Source organism: Falco biarmicus, chromosome 8 (assembly GCF_023638135.1).
Source record: "Falco biarmicus isolate bFalBia1 chromosome 8, bFalBia1.pri, whole genome shotgun sequence".
Taxonomy (NCBI): domain Eukaryota; kingdom Metazoa; phylum Chordata; class Aves; order Falconiformes; family Falconidae; genus Falco; species Falco biarmicus.
The window spans coordinates 22,565,091-22,586,294 of record NC_079295.1 but is presented as its reverse complement, the minus strand read 5'-3'; the positions used below and the strand labels follow the sequence as shown (position 1 = coordinate 22,586,294).

General features: G+C 39.3%; 1 protein-coding gene and 1 long non-coding RNA gene across 12 annotated transcripts in view; one reads left to right on the top strand and one right to left on the bottom strand.

The window, feature by feature from the left end:
* ABCB11 (ATP binding cassette subfamily B member 11) overlaps window positions 1–21,204 on the bottom strand; it is a 68,341-nt gene that overhangs the window by 34,748 nt on the left and 12,389 nt on the right. For 7 of the 11 annotated variants that reach the window (XR_008823558.1, XR_008823560.1, XR_008823559.1 and 4 more), the window contains exons 1-8: window positions 15,937–16,194; window positions 10,914–10,935; window positions 9,460–9,507; window positions 9,316–9,364; window positions 7,147–7,388; window positions 4,858–4,945; window positions 3,787–3,920; window positions 1,785–1,956 (exon numbers count right to left, since the gene is read on the bottom strand). Coding sequence is in view for 6 of the 11 variants with exons in the window: in XM_056349583.1 (XP_056205558.1) it covers window positions 1,785–1,956; window positions 3,787–3,920; window positions 4,858–4,945; window positions 7,147–7,388; window positions 9,316–9,364; window positions 9,460–9,507; window positions 10,914–10,935; window positions 15,937–16,012 (831 nt within the window). In the remaining 5 variants the exon portion in view is untranslated. Of the gene's footprint in view, window positions 1–1,784; window positions 1,957–3,786; window positions 3,921–4,857; window positions 4,946–7,146; window positions 7,389–9,315; window positions 9,365–9,459; window positions 9,508–10,913; window positions 10,936–15,936; window positions 16,299–21,204 lie in introns of those variants that run through there. The other 4 variants (XM_056349582.1, XM_056349580.1, XM_056349581.1 and 1 more) reach the window with 4 other exon arrangements.
* Window positions 9–21,188, top strand: LOC130154006 (uncharacterized). The gene is made up of 3 exons (XR_008823563.1): window positions 9–1,356; window positions 2,028–3,303; window positions 16,191–21,188. It is a non-coding gene; the product is annotated as an uncharacterized LOC130154006 (long non-coding RNA).

The following is a 21,204-nucleotide window of genomic DNA, read 5'->3' as shown; positions in this document are numbered from 1 at the left end:
TACAAAAGCACAAGAAGTGCTGGTTACACCCGAACTGTAGGCGCAGACAAGGACAGCAGGAAGCAGTGCTGGCTGTCACACTGCACTGCCTGCTCTGCATAAGGTCACATCCTCTGCTCTGTGCAGGCTTTTGTTAGGCACATTGCACACTCAAAGACTTCTGTCTTCTAGTTTTAGGGCATATACTTCTGCAGCATATGTTTTGCAGGACAGTTATCCCCTTGGCCAACAGCTCTGCTCCATGCAGCTAGAAAAAGCAGCTGACAACACCTGCTTTCCCTCCCTCCCTCCCTCCCGCTAACTGGGCTTAAGGAGACTGCAGACTAAGGGTTTGTGCATGGTGGGAGGAGGAGGGAGCTTAAACAGCAAAAGCAGCCCTTTAGCCTCTGTGGCAGAGTCCAGCTTCAGGAAGAAGTAGTAATGGTAGTAATGGGGGAAGATGGAAACAGATTTTGCCCAACACTGTGCTTTCTTTCTTGGGCTGACAGCAGATAGGTTCCTACACCGCAGCTGAGAGCACACTGGATGCTAAAAATCTTACTTAGGCTCACAAAAGTGCTCAAATTAATGGAAGAAAATGTAGCCATGTACAATTCTACACAAAGATACTTCATTAGCTTGGGAATGACATATCGCTAGAAATTGTCAAGTGTCATTATTTGCTTTCTCTCTTCAAATACCCTACCCCAGGGATCTATTAGCCACTTTTGGAGGCAGGAAACCAGGTCAGATTGACCTTGGGTTTGTTTTCTTTATGGCAAAAAAATCAAAGATTTGGGTTGGAAAGGCTCATAAGGAGGAAACACTTAACAGTGGGTATGTGAAAGGAAAGAGATGGGACCAGAGAAATAAGAATGGAAGGCGGGGGGTGGAAATTACAAACATAAAGGGGTATGAGCTCAGAAAAAAATTGCAAATGTAGGAAAGCAGCATCTGGGAGTTTATTTTAGTCCCTGCCAGGATTCTGCTTTCCCACTTCACACTAAGTCATTATTCATGCCATCTACTTGCAGGCAGCGCAAGGTGATAAAGAAAAGCAGGAAGATGAGAAATTAGTCAGTTACATTAGAGGTTTTATAGCAAAATGATAGCAAACTGTTCCTGGTGTGGAAGAAATGAGCTAGCCAGAGGGCTGAACCCAACCAAAGAGTGTGAGAGAGTGCAGAGGAAAAGCAGGAACTGCCCAGCCCTGCTGGGTGTGGGAGAGGAAGTGAGAGGGCAGAGAGTCCTGCAGTTTGCCTCTTCACCATGCTTCTTCTGCACAGTGTCAGGAAGCTTGTAAGGAGCAGATGGAGGAGCAGAACAGGTACAAATGGGAGAGGATGCAGCAGCTGCCAGGAGCAGGGACAGCCTGAGGTAAGTTTGAGCAGTTGTTTTCAGCTATTTTACATCTCTGAAACTTGATCATCTCTAGAAGCTCCTAATTAGAAAAATTAAGCCCTGTGTCTAGTAACCAGCTAAACTACTAGGTATGTAGTAATAGAGAGCTGGTGTAGGCCAGGTTCTGATCTCTGCAACCATAATACCCATCCACAGAACCCAACAGAAGGTATGCTTACACTCCTGTCTTAGAAGCAGGATACATTATTCTGGGAATCAGAATAAGCAAAACAGGAGCACAGTCTGCCTCCTCACTCTCCGAGCCCTGGTGCTGCTATGACCATTATCAGCTTCTCTTGACTTTAAAGGGGTGTAATAGTCTTCTCTTCCACCCATCATCCCAGCTCTATGGCATGCTTCCCTGCTTATCATACTTCAACACGAATCTCTCACAATTCACTTACCAAGCCATAGACAGCTGCTCCAACCCCAAGCAGAGGGCTGACTGCAATGATAACCAAGGTCAATTTCCAGCCACTGACAAATCCCAGTAAGAATCCACACACAAAAGTGGTTAAGCGCTGGATAAAGATTGCTACTTGGTCAGCAATAGCCTCATTAATTTTGTTAACATCACTGGAAAAAAAAAAAAAAAGAAAAAAAAAACAACAGAAGATTGGTGAGCATATCTTTTGTTTGTGTTGCAGGTCTTGGCATGTTTGCGTTAGCTGCTTTACCCTGGAGAGGGCCCTTCCTCACTCCTTTTCACCATCATCCCTTCCAGAGACCCTGGGCTACAGCAAGAAATGATGCAATAGCAAAAGGCTTTTATGCATGAATACTGTGGAGAAGATATTGTCTCTTCCCAGGAGAAGTCACCCTGCTGGCAGACTCATTCACTAGCTAGTTCTTACTACTGTGCCCCAAGATGATCAAAGGAGGGGGCAGAGATATCCCAGCTGGATGCAGCTATCAGATAATGGAAAAACAGTGTAGCTGATACGGCGTTCCTCCCATCATGGGGCACTGAGAATGTACCATACTGCCTTGCTGAGGGGGCAGGAAAAGGGAGGAGGGCTGTACCTCTCTTCTAGTTTCACCTTCTACCACCTCCTGGTTCCTCTCTCCACCTTATCAGGTAGTTTCTTCTCTAAAGGAGAGGTAGAATGGGAAAACCAAGGACGGCTACTTTATCACTGGAGGCAGTGGGAAAACATGACAGCTCTATCACATGGGGACAGTGGTACAGCAGTTAACGTCATTACCCTAGGCAGCTGCAGAGTTCATTTGTTCTCTGTTATGCATTGCCAAATAGAAAAAATGTCTTAAAATAAAACAGTAATCATACTTCTGCCACTCTTGGCTACTACCTCATCCCTGAGATTAGAAGAACTGGGAACTCCTGAAATAACTAGGAGCAAGTGGCGTTGATGTTTCAAGTACAAAGTTGTTAGCTCATCGATGTATCAAGTAAAATTACAGTTCTCTGTTGAAAAAATTAAGAGTGTTGAGTTAAGCACACGTTTCTATTTCTTCTGGAGAATGTTTTTTAGCATTCAGGAAGCTCTTTGTAAGCACAGGACAATGTTGTTTGAAAAAACAGGGAACTGTTATTTATTGGAGAAATACATGCTCGGTTCCTATTTTTTGCCAGATAAATTCTTCACTGTGACTTACACTTGTCATTTATTCTTCATAAAAAGAACACCACAGAAGGTCATAAGATACCACTGGGCAGTGAGTAAAGGCAAATAAAATCCCTTTCAACTACAGGAAAATATTCTGCAAATGTGACTACTATTTTGCAGATACAACTGAGAACAGGGAGACATCTAGAGTTGGCATATTCCCCTTGCAGCTGCCTTCAGTTGTAAACTGGAACCACTAAGAAAAGGAGCAAGCCTTTACCTCTGCTTTTCTCCAGGGTAGATTTTCACCCAGGATAAGAAGGTTTCTCCGTCTACCTTGGGTGCCTTTGTGAAGGTAGGTGCTTGTACCTTCTTTAGCAGAAGATTAAGCAAGGCTTACTTTTTTTCTTTTAATAGCCAACAAAAGCAAAGCATGGCCCTAATGTAATTTTCCTTTCTGGGAAGTGAGAGCGTTCAAACCCGCATCTCCAGCCTCAGGGGAGTGCGCACTGCAGCTAAATTACAGATCACTCTGAAAGGACTGGGCACAAGAGGAGAAGGAAAGGATGCAGCAAGTTCACAAAAAAAAAACCCACCCCAAAACCCAACAACCCCCCACACACACATTAACATACAAGGCACAAAAGGGAAATAATTGTGGCTTAACAGTTAAGACCTTCGTTTTGAAGGTGGGGGAGATAATCAGCCTGGTCCCTGCTCCCAGGAACATAGCTGAATTGTATGTTAGTGTTTTTTCAAATGCCAAGTTACTGGCACTCTTGTGTTTGGAAAGAAGTGCAAAATGTTTGCAGTGTACCTTTTTTTCTGTATTACTTACTCAGAAATGCGGGTGTTCAGTTCTCCTACAGATGTACAGTCAAACCAGCCTATATCCATTCGCATTACTTTCCTGAAATAAGCTTTCCTCATTTTCTGTATCTGACGAGCTGCAGCCATAACCCAAAAGCAGATCTGTGAAGAGCATAATGTGGCTGATAAATTGCAGTAAAAAGTCTTTCTACTCCCAAGAAATGCAAAAAAGCAATTTGGCTAAAATGGGAAAGACCAATTTGGCTATTGATAAAATTACTATTCAGGTAAAATACATTCTAGCTACACAGACATGATAATGGTTTATGCCTTTGATCTTTAAATAATCCAACAATTTTATAAAGCGTCTGGATCAAGCATTTGTCTCAGCTCTGATAGGCTGAGAGGAGACGCAAGTTAAATTACTTGTGCTGTTACATGAATGTCATATGGACAAATTTTTTTCCATCTGTAGCTTTAAGTAATATAGGGCTGGCAGCCACCCTACCTCAGCAAAACTCTGGGATAGTTTTCAGGAAGGAGACTGACAAGTGATTTTGCAATTATAAAAAGCTTCAAAAGCAGTGAACCCTTTAGCAGGTTATGCAGGAATCATGCAAGCTTTTAGCTCATCTCAGCTATAAGAATTGAACCATTACTACAGAATGTGTAGGGTGTGATTCTTCTCCAGCACTAGTTTTACACTAGTACTACTCTGCAATATCTCTATAAAGGAAACATAGGGCTCAACGCAGCTGAGATGCCTACTGAGAATCTGCATGCCCTTCAGCTGTTATTTTAGGAGGGTGTGTGGATTCCATAGTAATCACACTTGAGCAAGTATTTCTTCTAATATGAAAGGAGCAGCATGCATCCATCTCACTAGGTAAAACACACCCTTGTACAAAGGTATGCATGCACAAATCCAAGGTCTCAGACTGCCAAAGCTAACCTATTTCAGTAGATAGAATGAGAATTGAAAGCATCTGCTCTGCTCAAATGGACAGTTGACTAAGTAGTTAAAAGGAACATAATTATTATAAACTGAATTATTTAGCGATTTAAACTTTGAAATCAAAATAAGGAACAAAATACTGACTTGGATGTATCCTAACACCAGTACAGCACAACCAATTCCTGCATAGTAACCTGCAAACTTGGTCATTTCTTGCTCAATGTCCAGCAGCCTAATGAAACAAAAAAAATAATAAATAAAGAAAAAAAGAGTTAGCAATACTGGGTTAAGTTTCTCACAGATTTCTAATCTGGTGTTTCTTCAAGTTAGTCACATCAACTGGCAAGTCATCTTGTTTTGCTAACAGAGGCATTGTTTCACAATACTGAGGCTATAGCTAGCAGGGGCTGGTTTGCTTGCTCTGCCTGTTGCACAGGGGTAGGGCACTGGGAGGTACCAGAAAATGCTCCATTGTCCTGGAGCAGCCCTGCAGTCTCTGAGAAACCCCACCGGACGGCATGCTCCAAAACAGCACAGGTGAGAGGGTGTGTCAGGGAAGAGCTGCCCAACAAGTTTTCATTAGATATTGAATGCACTTGCTTTGTGCCATTATACCGACTAATAACACTCAGATTTAAACAGTGTTGTGGGGAGAAATAAAGGCTGCTGAAGACAATTCAAGTATTACTTTGTACCATAAGCTTGCTAATCTGAAATGATGCTTTCTTTTAGCTCAAGTAGGAGTATTAAATTACTCCTCCTATCAGTGAAAGACATCGAGTTGCTGCTATTGCATTTAGATTACTTTGAAATAGGCACTTCAGGTCATTATTGCTTGTGGGTTTTAGACAACTTTTTAAAAACATCCTGCAGAAAGCAAATTTTATTCCATTTACCTGGAATTTGATAAAATGAAATTTTAAGCCAAAAGGGACCACTATGCACCTGGAATCATCTCGCAAAAAACAATCATGGAAATAGCTCAGGTGCCTGACATTGATAACCAGTACCATTTTTAATGCTTCAATTAAGATCATGAAGCAGATACTCCTCTGGAGTACTGCATTCAACTCTGGGGCCCCCAACATAAGCAGGACCTGGACTTGTTGGAAGGAGTCCAGCGGAGGGCCACAAAGACAATCAGAGGGCTGAAGCCCCTCTGCTATGAAGACAGGCTGAGGGAGTTGGGGTGGCTCAGCCTGGAGAAGAGAAGGCTCCAGGAAGACTTTACTGCCGCCTTCCAGGACCTCCAGGGGACCTACAAGAAAGCTGCAGAGGGACTTTTTTCAAGGGCAGGTAGTGATAGGACAAGGGGGAATGGATTTAAGCTGAAAGAGGGTACGTTTTCATTCGATACTGGGAAAACATTCTTCATTGTGGGGGTGGCAATGTGCTGGAACAGGCTGCCCAGAGAAGTTATAGATGCCCCATCCCTGGAAGTGTTCAAGGACAGGTCAGGTGGGGCTTTGAGCAACCTGGTCTACTGGAAGGTGTCCCTGCCCATGGCAGGGGAGGTAGAACTAGGTGTTCTTCAAGGTCCTTTCCAACCCAAACCATTCTATGATTCTATGAATGTATCCTGCCTGGTGGGTAGGTGCTGCTTCAGAGGAACAGAGGTCTGTAGCAAATTCTGTATTCTGTCTGCTAGCCCCATCTCAGAGGTCTGGCTTGGGCAGCCTGGAGCAAAATAATTTGGCACCAGTCACCTACATCTAGGAATGTGAATCACTTCCCATGTGCTCTGAATTTCAGAGACCTCTAGACAAGTAACTTTTAATTATAATTAAATATCTAATTAAATGTCACTCGGAGATTAGAAAACTCTTGGAATGATGCACTGAAAAATGAGCCTTAGGAGAGGTTACAGGTTCAAATCTGGTTTTGACAGATATCTGTATCTGAATGAATCATCTAGACTCCATTTATTACAGTTAATGGAAAGAAACAGGCACTCTTATAGGGCAGTTCATCTGACCTGCCTTAGACATCTCCCATAAGCTAAGATGAACTGCATCCTAGAAGTGCTTATTTCTCTTTACTAAATTTACTTAATAAATTTAATTACTAAAGTTTAGCTAACTTGCTCAGAAGTCAGCAGGCACCTATAGATACCTAAGCCCTAATCAGAATGACCAGAAGTCATTATTACCTACAGTGTCATCAGGGAAAACAAATTAATCAAGTCAGATGTGTAGTAGCTACATCTCTTATCAGAACAATCATCGTCATAGAATATCCCCAGACTGACCTTCTCTTCCTTCAGGTAATATCTCCAGCTCAGAAACAGCACTCTATAACAAGAACCATGCCCCTTTTCTGCCTTATGGCTAGAAAATGTAAAGTTTAAAGGTTTGAACTGGACCTTCCCTAGCGATACATTCTCTGACAAGCCATAATAACAAAGGAAAAGAAACTAATACATCTGCTACTTACCCACATCTTATTGTGGCATTCTTTTCATTCTGATGAATAGTACCATTAATCCACATTATGGTGTTATTTACACATATCTTGAGTGGGTCTTTAAGCTCTTGCATTTCAATGTCATATTCAATGAATGTGTCTGCCATTGCACCAAACACAAGTAGCACAGCTGGCTGGGCTGCTCCATGAACAATAGCACAGAAACTACCAACAGCCATCATTAAAATTTCCATAGATGAAGAAAATCGAAACTAAAGAGACAGGAAAAAAATACAGTGTCTGCTGAGAGCCAGTCTTCAAGTTGGTTGTAAACTGGTAAATCATTAATCTGGTAGATCAGATACAACATCATTCTCTTTAAATTTCAGAATTATCTTCAATAGAAAGAAGACAAATCTCTCTCCCCAATCTAATCTAATTTCACCTGTGATTACAGCCTCATAAATTATTATGAGCTCCCTTTTAGCTGACAGCAGAATCTGACCACGTGAATTATCATGTAACATTAATAGCTCGATATCATTCCACATTATTATCATTCCAGAAACTAGATAAAAGATTAAGAATAGTAATTATAATTCATATATATAGTCTGCTTTGCAGATTTCCTGCGGGGATGGAGGGAGAGGGAAGGGAGGAAAAAGTCTTAGGGCACTATGGAGAGCCTCTGAAGAGTTAGCTAATTTCTCAGAAGTCTGAGGTACTGCAGTAGAAAGCCAACTAAAAGTCTGAGAGCACGTTCTCATAGTTAATACTCTAAATGTTGGCTGAGCCAGGCAATTGTGCATTAGGTCTTAATCTGGGAGAAATGTATAGAAATATGACATAGTATGTACTGAAAAAAAGGACTGAGCTAACACCTAACACCTTACATTTGCCATGGGCCAAGGACATGCACACATGCAGCTGGTGAGTCAGCTAACATACAGTGACTTTATTTACTTTCGTCGTGATTGTGTGAAGTCTGATTCTCATGTTGAAGTCATGCGTAAATATATAGATCAAGCTGTCCACATAGAATATCAGTATCAATTGTTATGTATTTTGAAATAGGAGTGTAAAGAGGAATCATAGCCTGCTGGAGAACCTGTCCAGGTTCTGTAGGTGTTATAATGTGTTTAAGAGAAGAAAGGGTGGGAATTTGGTGCACCTATAGAAAAGGGACATTAGGGAAGAGACAAGATAAAGGGAAAAACAAGTCATTTAACACAAAAGAAAAATAAGTACAAAAACCATCAAAAGAAAGCTGTAGCACTACCACTGTTTTGCAGACTTTGCACATAAGTAGTCTAGGAATTTCCTTGATTAAAAAAAGAAACCCACAGAGAAACTGCACAGATACGTGATCTCAGCACATCTGATGCAAGCGTACCATCCGTTTAACCAACTATTTTACCAACCGTGTTTACCAACCGTGTTTAGTGTTTAACATCTGTGCAAAACAGGCCACAGAACTCAAGCCCTTCTGATTGACAGATATAGTCCCCCGTGTGGAAAAGACTGTTCTCTCCCCCCAGCTAAAAACTGAGATGCCTAGTGAGGTAGAGCACAAGCCACATGGATGTAACTGCACTAGCCCAGTACTACAGTCAGGACCACATTAGTCTGGACAAATTACAGAATAATTGCCTAGACTACATGCAAACCAGAAGTAATAAAACCTCTTAGCTGCATGCTGCTGTGATGGACATCTCACTACTAAATTAATTTTAAAATTTAGATGCACCCATCAAAGGCTAGACATACCATACAGTATTGTGCATTCCCAAGTTTTTATAGTTACCAAAACTACTAACACCCATGGAGCAATTACAAGGGAGCTAAATTATCTGGCAAATATCACACAGCAAATTTTTGGCAGAAATAAGCACGAACCAAGGTCATCTAGATCCCTGCTATGCATCGTAACTCTTTTCCCCATATCTACCTGTAAGTTCAATATAATGTGTTTAATAGACAATTACGACACAAATATCGATAATCAATACCAAGTTGACAAAATGACAAAGGGTTCTATTAAATTCCCATTGACTTTAATGGCAGGATTTCATGCCAAATGGTTTAATCCTTAAAAGTGTGGCTTAGTCATAGCTATTCCCCAAAACACCCATATAGATTATTGTCACTTATTCTAGAGCACAGTACATATAAAGTATTTATAGCCATTGCTTTCCTTACCAGCTGAAAGAAGCCAATACGAATAGTGTTTTCTTTCTTTTCTGGTGACCTTCAAGAGCAGAAAACATAACATTATAAACTTTTATTGTAGTACATATTTTGTTCTATATGCAAAGATAGTACACAGAATTGAACTTAACTCACTTTTCAGTTTTCTTCTCTACAAAAGGTTCTTCATACGTATAGAAATTCCTAGCAAAAAGGATAAGATTTTACATTATTTCTTTTCTTCTCTTGGTTATTTCTCTGAAATTGCATTTTTTTTGAGACATTTTGCCCAGAATTTTCAGAGACAAGTTGTTTCTTTCAGATTTCTTCAGAACCAGTGGTTTGATAGTTCTTTTACGTTTTAGATGGGGACTAGAATGGATGTTAGGTTAAAACAATCTGAAGGTTTATGCTTTGTTTCATAAGCAGTTCTTCAAAACACTGTTGCTATAATGTGAATTGTTGGTTCTTTGAGGCCAGTTAGAGAAAAAACCACCATCCAAATTGTTGGTTAGTCCTTTCTTTAAGACAGAGAAAGGTCCTGTACCCATTCCCACCTATATTGCCCGTATGTTCCTAGCTCCATAGTGGCAGTAGAATCTCTCACACTACCATAGGGGTTTTTTCAGTGCTCACATTATGTGTTGCTGTTCTGTAGGGTCAGTTAAAATCTAAAGAAGTAGTTGCACCAGTGTGGATGGGATCCACTATTTATATTACTATAGCAAGTAATTAGCTGTGTGCGTTTGGTGATGAATGAGTAGGGATTTTCAATTTGGATTTTTTTAAAAATAAAATAAATTCAAGCTATATTTGTCATGAACAGTTTTCAAAAACCAGATCCTAGAAAGCCTGAAGGAAGCTTCATATGTGTAGTAGGTAGGACCATATGCGTGTTACATGTGAAAATCCAACAGAACTTGGGTTTCAAGATATGTGTGAGGACTGTGGTAGAGCTTGAACACTGGGCTGGTGCTCTCTGAGATGGGCAACCTGGCAAGGACAAAAATTAAGAGATGCTCTTGCTTTCCCATTCCAGTTTTTCTCAGACTGCGTCAGAAAGAGCTGGCACAAATTACAGCACCCATTAGGATATCCAGGCTGCTACAGAGTTATCGCAAGATCTCCCAAGGAAGAGAGAGACTCTTAACCCCATTCAAATCTTGGATTATAGCTGAAGATTAAGGTCTCTAAATCATTTCAGCTTTTAACTATCTAGAATTCTACATTTAAATCTTAATGTCTGAGCTCAAATGAAGTGAGCTAATTCCTTTTACTTTAAAGACTCACAGTTAAGCTTAAAGAGAAATTAATCAAGATCGATTAAAATTCCTGAAAAACTCATTTCTCAAACTAAAAGTACTAAAAAAAGATAAATTTTAATATCAAAAACATTTTCAGAAGACCATATTTTGCTGTCATTAGTCTATGCTTTTAAACAACAGGTTTGGTCTGCCTGTGTCACCTGTATCAAATAAGGCAGTTCATCTCCTAAGGAACAGTTTTTTATTAGATACCACATATTGTATAAATGCATCAATTTAATCCGATGACATTAACTTCTTTGAATAATAGAAATAATAATTGTTCCATTTGTATACGTGACTTACTCTGATTTCTTGAAGCTGTTACCTGTTAGGGAAAATAAATGCACAGTCTAGTCAATAATTATTGTTAAAGTACATAATCTTCTGTAGATATGTGAAACATAAACCCTAGAACCCCATGGGACTGGATCATTCCTGAGTTATAAGCATTTCATTCCCCCGATACATCTAGCCAAGGACACAAACTGACACGGGTCCAAAAATTCCTTGGTAAGTGTATATCAGTTTATACCTGCTTTCTCTTGAAAAAGTAGTCTCAAGTTTTCAGTCCCCCAGGTGACAAAATGTTTTTCACTAAATACATAATTCAGGAAATTCGCCAGAAGTCAACTCATTTTCATAGCAGACTGTTCGCTAGTATTCCACTAGTTCTCTTGGACACTGTTTCATCACGAAATACTACTGCTCTACTGGCAGTCCACACATGCTCCCTGAAAAGGGTGGTAGCTCATCACTCTTGCCTTCCAACAGCTTAAGAGGCTGCAAATCCTGTGGAAGAGGGGAAGCTGTGCTCCTGGAGGGTACGATGAACTTGTCACACTGATGTCTATTCTTGGGATTCTCTCTATAGGAACCTATATATATATATAGCTCTCTATATATAGCTTAGAGAAATGCAATTATACTACAAGATATAATTATGCTGTAGGACAACTTCCTAGTCCCCAGAACAGGTCTAGATTTAGCTCCTTTTCAAGAGAGATTGTTAGACATCATACCTAAAGCACAGCTTGTGTTGGCAGGGGTCCCAGAGAAGTGTCATCGTAAGGGTAGGCTATATTTGCAGTACATCGTTTGAGATGACAATGATAATGAGCTGGGTTTACATATACAGCATAGTTTGGATAATCTAAGGGCACTGGGCATATGCACCTTGCTCATTTACAACGCACTTGGCAGCTCAGCATCAGGTTGAGAACCACAGTAAGCTGTTCAAGCAGTGCCTGTCTTTCTTCACATCTAGTGACACAACACTGAGCATGCACAGGCCTGTCTCACAGAGCAAATATGGAGGAGCTTTGCATCACGATTCACAGAGGGTGCAAAGTCATCACTGGAACCACAGATTTTGCCTCCATCATTTTCCTACCCAAGGGAAGAGGGCTTTTCCACTATCTCCAGAGTTTTGCATTTCACAAGGCAACAATGTTAGATGGAAGCAGTCTGAGTTTGAGACTGAGAGAACAGTTACTTCTCCTTTTTGGGGTTAATAAGATAACTTTATTTGGCTTTAGCTGAAAACGACTATTGATTTTATTCTGCTCTGTTACTCAGGGATGACAAGAAGAAAAGATTCATTCAATAAGGACCTATGTGTATTCCAAAAAACCCAGACATTTTCCAGGAAAGTTCTGATTTGTAAAATTATTATTTTACATAATTTATTATGATAAAGAATAATTTGGTGTTAGAAAAATAGATGCTTGTGAAGGAAGAAGAAATATCTGATTGCAGTTTTTTGAACTTTGACAGCTGGCAGTGGTTTGAAAGCATTCCTAGAAGATTCTCCAGTGTTTATCAAAAAAGTTAAGTTTTAGAGATTGCATTACCAGCCTGCAGAGGAAGCTAAGTGTTTTGCAAAAAGTGAAGGAATTGGCTACTGATAGGAAAATGAGAACAAAAGAGTCTGGTGAAATAGCTTTCTGAGTCATATCAACTTAGAGAGCAAAGTAAGCATTCTCCAACAGTGAAGAAACCCTAATCTATGAACTTGAAGAGGGAAACAAGAGTATATCAATGCTATCCAAGAGTGTGAGGCGCTGTGAGCCAGCTCTTGTGTGCTAGCAGTTTTTAAGCAGAGGAGAATCTGGAATTATGTTACCTATGCTAACGTGAAAGAAGGAAACAGGTGAGTAAAAGTTCACACTGCTACAATTGAAAAAGTAAAAAAAGAGGACAGAACATGATTTTTATAGAAAAGAAAAGAATGTAGGGAAGATGAAAGAATTTATTAACCCTAAAGAAAAAAAGTTATAGTGATCTTTGAATGTTCAAATATTTTGAAAGAGGAATTAAGGGCTTTAAGAAAGAAATTTTACTATTTGAAAAAAGCACAGAATCAAGGAAAAGCTGAAGAACACTACCAAGAATTTAATTTACTGGTACTATGAGAACACAGTAAAAGTTAAACCTGAGGAAATCTGATACTTGATTCAAGCAATGAAAAACTGTACTCAAAAAGCTCCACTTTAAAGCTGGCTCTTAACTACACCTACAGATGTGTTGTTCAAAGGTTGATCCAGAGAGGGTTAATTCTTACTATGTACGAAGGATGGTTATTGAAGCAAACCTCACTGGAAATGAGATCAATCAGCAGAATGCCAGTAAGGTTTTAAAGCAATGATTCTTGCTTTGGGAAAGGTGCTGCAGCAGTTCATCACACTGCTCACTACATTAAGCAGAAAACACAGTGCATTTCCAAAGAAACTGAAATCAGAGGCAAACTCACTTGACAGGCCAAAAAGACCCCAACTGTGAAAGAGGAGTAGCTTTGGTCCCAATAGAAAGTCTTTTGCCAAAATCCCATTACAAGTAAAAGCAACAATTACATAAGACAAAATCCCACTCTAAACCAGCTAGGTAAATCTGGGCAATCTGGGAGTGCCAGATTGAAGTGGCTGGAAGAGATGAAAAGTTTTCTCTCCCAGAAGCAGAAGGACATACCCCTTAACCTATTCACTCCCTTTTCTCATCATTCCTGCCCTCTCGCCACCAATATTAGACCCCACAATGCCCTATGAATTGGACCTGCCTTTAGTTAGCAGCCTAAGTGAGAAGTTTTAAAAACAAAACAACACAGTAGGGGAGGAGAGGGGGGAGGTCTGTACTGCTTCAGCACGCACATGGCTGTTCATTCCAGCAGGATGCAGAGCAGAGTGCTGGGGTAGCAATATATTGGGGAGAGAGCAGACTTTCAGAAAACATTCACATTGGTTTCTTTCACAGTCATGGAGCTGAGGTTGCTGCTGCTGGTTGCAGACTTCAAAATCAGCTGCAGAATCTAGCACGCCAGCTTTGGTTTTAAGAATACATTTAAGCTATTCAGAGAATATTTCCTACACTATCTTCTTACCAGCTGTAACAATAGATTTCAAGTTCCTAACAAAAACAGACCTCTGAATCTGTCAAATAGGAGATCATCTAGTCTAGGAGAATAATCCCAGCAAAGTGTAAGAGATTTGATGAAGATGGTTAAAACCAAAGGTATTATCTGACTTAACACAGAGAACATAATCCCTGCTGCACATGAAGCTCTTGTTCAGCTTCTAATGTCAGAGCAAAAAAAGCACATGGGCTGTCTTCTAGTGAAACAGCTGCTTTTATGTTTGCAGATATCAGTCAATCTCTACAAAGATAACCACAATCAAGGCTCAGTCCAAGCTCAGAATGAATACTCAAAAAGTGTTCAGACTCTACTGTTATTCCCTTAGCCCTATGAGACATCCTGTTACAGATAAAGATTGGAAGGAAATCCCAAACTCATACAATGAATGATACTAGGCTTGAAATACAGACTTAGCATCAATCAACTTCTAAGTTTTAAAAATAACAACAGACAGAGCAAGTTATAACAGGGACACTGTGCTGCTGTATAGCAGGGAGAGAGTCTTGAAGAGGTCTCCCATTAAAAATCAGTCCTAAGGTCTTGAAAAAGTTTGATTATTGTCTGAAATTACATAATATGCATGGTTATGTGAAGAATTTTGCTGCATGCTGTAAGTTTTAACAAAAGGTAGATGTATAGTTACCATGGAATGAAAAAGACTGAGGCTGGACTGCCTTAAACCTGAGCTGTTATCTAGGCAAGGGGAAAAATATCACTGTAACTCAGTCTAGTATGGTTTGCTTTGATTTCTTTTTGTTGGTAAAAAGTAGTTCCAAGAGAGAGGGACTGTCTTTCAACACAAGTCTCCATTTTTGTGGAGGATATCTGTCATGAAGTATTTAAAGAGAAATAAAACCGCATAGTCTTTTATCACTATCCAGTTTGATTGTTCTAACATACATCAGATGAATTGAAAGAAAGAAAATAAAACATCACTCCTTCTCAAGCTGTGTTTTGTTCAGACCCAACCTGAGAGCACCTCTTTTTGTGATGAAGCAGATGAAATTGGGAGTGAATGCCACATTTGTAAATCCCAATAAGGCCCATATTTAGAACACAGGCTGTTTCATGCATGGTTTGAAGCATTTCATTGGGTCCTAGGAGAATGGTTTAAATTAAAGCTTAAACTCTTCCAGGATTAGGGTGCAGCTGTCAGGTAATTTAAGAAAATACAAAATGTATGTATGCTTACGGGAATCTGGTGATATCTGAGTGCTGGAATAGTTTTGTGAACCCTTTTTACTCTATGTGAGAAGCATGTACATTATACCGTATTGCAATTTATCTTCCATTATATGCTACTGTTTTGCTTTCCTTTGTACGTTACATTCAGTATAAACACCCCACCCTTTGTCAGCTTTCCTCAAGTCTTATAAAAAGAACTCAAAATATTTAGCAGTTTCTCTTCATGTTTCTCCTTGACTCTTGCTGCATTTGGACTGGCAAAATGGAAAAGTGCACATTGCAAAGAAAAATGGAAGAAAAGAGGAAAAGCTCTGATGAGGGGAAGAAATGCAGATCTTTGCGTAGCAAGAGCTCGTAAGAATTCTGCCTAATATAAGTATTAGTGTTCATTCACAAATATATGTGTTCATTGAAAACAGCTTTAGAAACTGTGGAAGACAGAACTTCTAATTTTTTTCCCTAGTAAAGGCCTTTTTCTTGTACACCAGAGTGCTGAGTATAAAAACCTAGGTAGATACTGCGAACTTGTAGGCTGATAAGTAAAGATTGCCCATGAGCAGGGATTGTTATGCATAGTTTTTACAGAAAAGTTGTTTTGCAGACAGCATACACATAACTCTGTATCTATTCCACAATTTGATTTGTATTCTGTAGGCTATTTGCTCCACTTAGGCCACCCACCACCTATTTTTACATGCTTTGTAAAACAAGTTGCTGACTGAAGAATAAACTTACATTTGCCATCCAAGTCAAAAGCATTGTTATCCTCTCCCAATCTCTTGATGCTACGCAGAACAACAGGGTCAGACATGATGTTTAGTTACTTAAATCGGAAGTCCTGAAGAGAGGAGGGGGAGGGGGAAAGAATATCAGCATACGTTTGTGAACATATGACATTATTACATAATATTACATTAGGTGGTTGTTGTTTTTATTATTACCATGATGTTAAAATGCTACTGACCTCAGTTTTGCCCTCATTATCCCAGGGCAATGCCGCTGGTTATAGAACAACTTACGACAGAACGGATGTCCCAGATGCAGCGAAACCACGGAGCAGAGGAGCACCTCGGAGCAGCCGGCCCAGCTCACCCTGGAGTGCAAGGCCTCTGGAAGGCTCCTGTGCCTCCTGCCACAAGCGAGGGCAGCTCCACAGGGCTTTCCAGCCCTCTGCAAATGGCCCTGCGCTCATTATTTGCTCTATTAAAATAAACTGCTGCTTTTGCACAGATGACATGCACAGGTTATAGGCTGAGATATATTAATATAAGAGCTCCTGCCTCAGTTGTAAGGGGGTGGCAGGCACGAGACCTGCCCCTGCCTTGTCCTGTCCCAGCAGGCAGCAGCCAGCAGGACTATGACAGGGGACAACTGGGGGACCAGAGGGGTGGCCGGCAGGGGCCAGCATCTGTGGCATCACTACCAGCTGAACTCCCACAGCTCTCAGCTGAGGTGAGTTACCCAGCAGGCTTGGTCCTCTGAATAGTTTTATTCCTAACTAGTCACACTGACATGCTGAGCAGGTGTCATACATGAGAAAAAATAGGTTAACAACTTTTAAAGTTAACACTTTTGTGTTACAGAGCCACTTTCATGAGGTAAAACCTGCCGGTGGCACTAGCTTTGACCGGGCAGGCCTGGCATCCAAGATGGCGCCCGGGGAAAAGTGCTGCAGGAGCCCTCCCCAAAATGGGCCCTTTCACAGCCAAAGTCATCTCATTCACACCTTTGTTTAACATAATATATCTCAAAACATAGTTACAATACCATATTCTGGTCATTAAACATCAACATCTGTATGGTTTTACTTCTGTATAAACCTCTCACAAGCACTCATTTTAAGCATATTACAACACATTAAGATTTTCAAAGCATTAACAACTTTTACCCAAATAGCACAAGAAGTCTTCTGTGTAAAAGACACGTTTCCACCGATTGTGTATACCACCTACCTTCCCAGCCAAATTTTTACCTATTTAGCTCTCTAAAGGAACCACTTTTCTGCTAATAGTAGTAAAATTACCCAAATCCCTCATTTTAGCAACAGCTGTGTGATTAGCTACAGCTGGGCAGTTCCTTACCAGTGGGAAGGGCTGAGAAGAAGCTTGGCTCTGAAATTACCAAAGGATGAAGGAAAGACACCCATTCCTAGATTAAAAAGGAGCAACATAACAGGAGCCAGTCCAGTGGTTCAGTGGATTTTTAATAATTTCACTTCCCATGAATTCCTAGCCTTTTTTTTTTTTTTTTTTTCACTTTTTCCTCCAAACTGGCTTTCAAAAACTGCTGAGCCACAACCAAATCCTTCTCTTTACCTTCTTCTGAATTTTATGTGTACATCCCTTGGCACATCACTGAATCATCAGCAAGTCAGGCTGGAAAGATCAAAGTCTCTTTACTAACTCTAAGCATCCAAGGCAAAGTTCAGTTATTCTTGTTTCATTTTAACAGATGTTTACCAAAAATGACTGAAGAACTCCCCAGGCAGTGTTTCACTATCCTTATTGCTAAAGTATTTTTTTCCTAATATCTAATACAAATCTTGCCTATCATAATTTAAACACCTTACTACTTCTGCAATCTACTGAGGATATAGAACATAATATTCCTTTCTACTTTGTAAGTTGCCTGCATTTATTTGAATAATACTAGAAAGTCTCCCTCTTCAGATGAGGAAAGCAACTCATTCAGTTTTCCTTGGTAGGGTACATTTCCTAAACCTTTGATAATTTCTGCTGGTATCCTCCAGATTCTAGCATATCTTTCTCGAAGCGATGAGTGCATAACAGCACTACAGCACCAGTCTTACCAACACTAAGCAAAGAAGGATTATTTCACTTTTCATGGATTATATTCCTGTTTATGCAACTCAGTATGATGTTTGGTTTTTTAACAGAAGTATCACATTGTTAATTCACATTCTGGTTTTAATCAACCAAAGCCACTCACTTTTTGCAAACAACTTGCTACAGATCCAGTTGCTTTCCAAACTGTTTTCACAGTTTATTAATCCTGCTTGCTATTGTCCATATTTAATAGCACCTTACATTCTTCAGCCCATTTTACCTGTTTGTGAAAGAGATTTTGACTTCTAGTCCTGCTCTTCAGCATATCTACAGTCCATCCTATGTTTATGTCATGATCAAATTCAATAAGGATATGGTCCATTGTGTAATTCACATCAATATTACTGGATTATACCAGAAGCAAGACAGACCTCTGCAGAATTTCATTCAGTACATCTATTCATTGGTTCATTGATGGCTACTCTATGGACATGGTACTTCTCGCCTAAAAGTTTCTGATAAGTAGACACAATTTATTCATCCACTGCTCGGTAAATTCTGACATTCTGTGACCCCCTAAATTGTGACCCAAATTCTCTCCTTAAGTAAACGTGTAAAGCCAGATCATCACTGCAATAGCAAAATGTCTGGCCAGGACTAGAATAGTCACAAAATAAAATCACAGGAGCTTTTAATTCATCCCCACGTATAGTGAAAACACTTAACAGTTTTCATCATAAATTTTCCATTCTCTCAGACAGATGGCAAATGGGCTAACAAGTTATGGTACCTTCTTAGTTAAAATATCTATCATGTGCATATTTCCAAGTTCTCTTTTTGCTTTTTTATATAACAGAGAAAGCACGTAACACCTGCTTTGACCAGAAAGAAAGGAAAGCATCATATACATATCACTGCTTCACATGAGACCTATCTATAGATCATTAAATTTCACTCCAGCTGAACTTGTATCAGGCATATGGAAAAGCGTTTAACAAGGGCTTAATTTCCAGATGACATTAATCAGTTCATATTGAAATAAATGTAGCCTTCTCAAAACAGCAAACATATATTCCTGGCAGCTTGAAGTACCTTGAGATTATGTTGTCACTGAAGATGAGAACGGCAATTTTCCCAAATGGGAAAAAAAATTTCACTCACTTCTTCAGTAAAAATACAGAGCTTATTCTGCTCCCTCCCTTCTTCCTTTTGCTGTGTCTGATTGATTGAAGTAGTCTCAAACAGAAGATCTCAAAAAACTTCTGTTCAAATCATCCTAAAGTTCCAGAAGTTTCTCTAAGCAAAAAAACCAACTTCTCAGCCAGCTCATTTTTGGCAGTTTTGTCAGTGATCACATTCTCAAGACAATTTTTTTTTATATATATGTCAATTCAGTTGTGAGGTTGGAGCTGAAGATCTGAAAACACAGACTTTTTGCTCCATTTACGAAGTTTGACAGTGGTACCACAGACTGGGAAGCCCTTCACAGTGACATGATTCTAAGGAAAATATAACTTAAATGTGCAATTGGCCTAAGGCTGGCCTTTTTCTTTTACCTTAAGTATATGTTTTCATGAAGGACACAGTTAAAAAAAATGAATGAATAAAGTTCAAAGCAAGCCGATAGTGTGAGAAAAATAATCACATCACAATGTTTATATCTTTGTTAAAGCTTTTCAGATTTTTGGTTCAAATGGTTAAAGCATCATTGGCTGTATTGATAATACCCACAAGATAGCAGCTGCAGCCATACACTCCTATTTTCTTCTGAAAAAAACAGTTCACCACAATGGTAATTTTACTAGCAATTTGTCATTAAACATGAAGCCATCATTTCCTTCTAGATCTAGTACTGAGTGCTTTTCACTGTTTAGAACACAAGCACTGGAACTGTTTAAAGAAAGCTGAACAGATAAACTGCTTATTTTAGACCAAAATTTGTATAATTAGGAATGTCACCTGGATCATGAAAAACCTGTTCTGCTGGAGTAAAGAAGCCATGTTCCTACATATTCTGCTATCAAAGTAAATCTAAACTTTCAGGGTGATATTTACACAAACGTTCCAGCAGCTTCAAAATACTTTACAACTTCACAGAAGTATAAAACTATTTAAATTAAGTGATAGAAACCATTTGAACCATACTACCAAATATGGCTCCTAGTGAAAAGCTATGAAGTGATAAAAGAAAAAAAAAAAACCAAACAAACCACCACTGCATTTCTGCTTCAGAAAGATAATGGATAACACCATACTGTAAATTGATGAAAAAGGCAAAAGTAAACCAAAGTCGCTCTCTGTCTGTCCTTTCAGCTATTTATTATTTGATTTGCAATTGTAACATCTCTATAAAATTTTGTAGTGGAACACTATAAAAATCAATCTGTCCTTTAAATGTCAGTATAGATCATCGTGCTGGGAAGTCTTATTTCAGTGCTTGCTCTAGCAGTATATTTTAACATTATAAAACCTATTTTGCAACTGATTTTTTAAGCCTGAAATCTGATGCAGTATAGCAGATTAGCATGCTGTATTAGAATATTAAAATAACCTTCCTCAGGCTCTGCCTGTTAGCTAAACAGTTAAAACTGGGGATCACTTACAACATCTTGAAAAATACTCTTGCTGATGTCTGCATTAAAATTTATGTAGATAATAGAAATCTGAGACACGTCATCAGCCTATCTACCATCTACCCCTGCTGTGTGTGCAAACTACAAACTAGGAGCAGACAATACCTCAGAAACTGCAGTAAAGTAAAAAAGCATTTTACTCTAGCCAGTTGAGGTATAGCTGCTGGATTTTTGATAAACAAAATCTTCAAGGAACTCAAAATCCAGATTTAAACAAGTAATACTTGGAAATTCTAAGAAGGAACATATTTTATAGAATATGTTCTATAGAATTATAATATTCTATAGAATGAAGTAACATTAAGACCTAATCTAAAGCCCTTTGAAATCTTTTTTAAATCACAACTTTATTCAGATCAGATATTTATTTGACATTAAGGGGGGATGGGGGGTGGAACAGAATTAAAATTGTCTCTGAAAGCACTATTCTTCATTTTTCTTTAAAACTAGGTTCCTCTTACATTAATGATAGCATACATGCAGAAAGACGTTTTGCTTCCAAAAAGAACTTAAATGTCTTGTTTTTCAAAGTCCAATTCAAAACCAAACCAAACCAAAAAAAAATAAACCCACAAACCAACCAA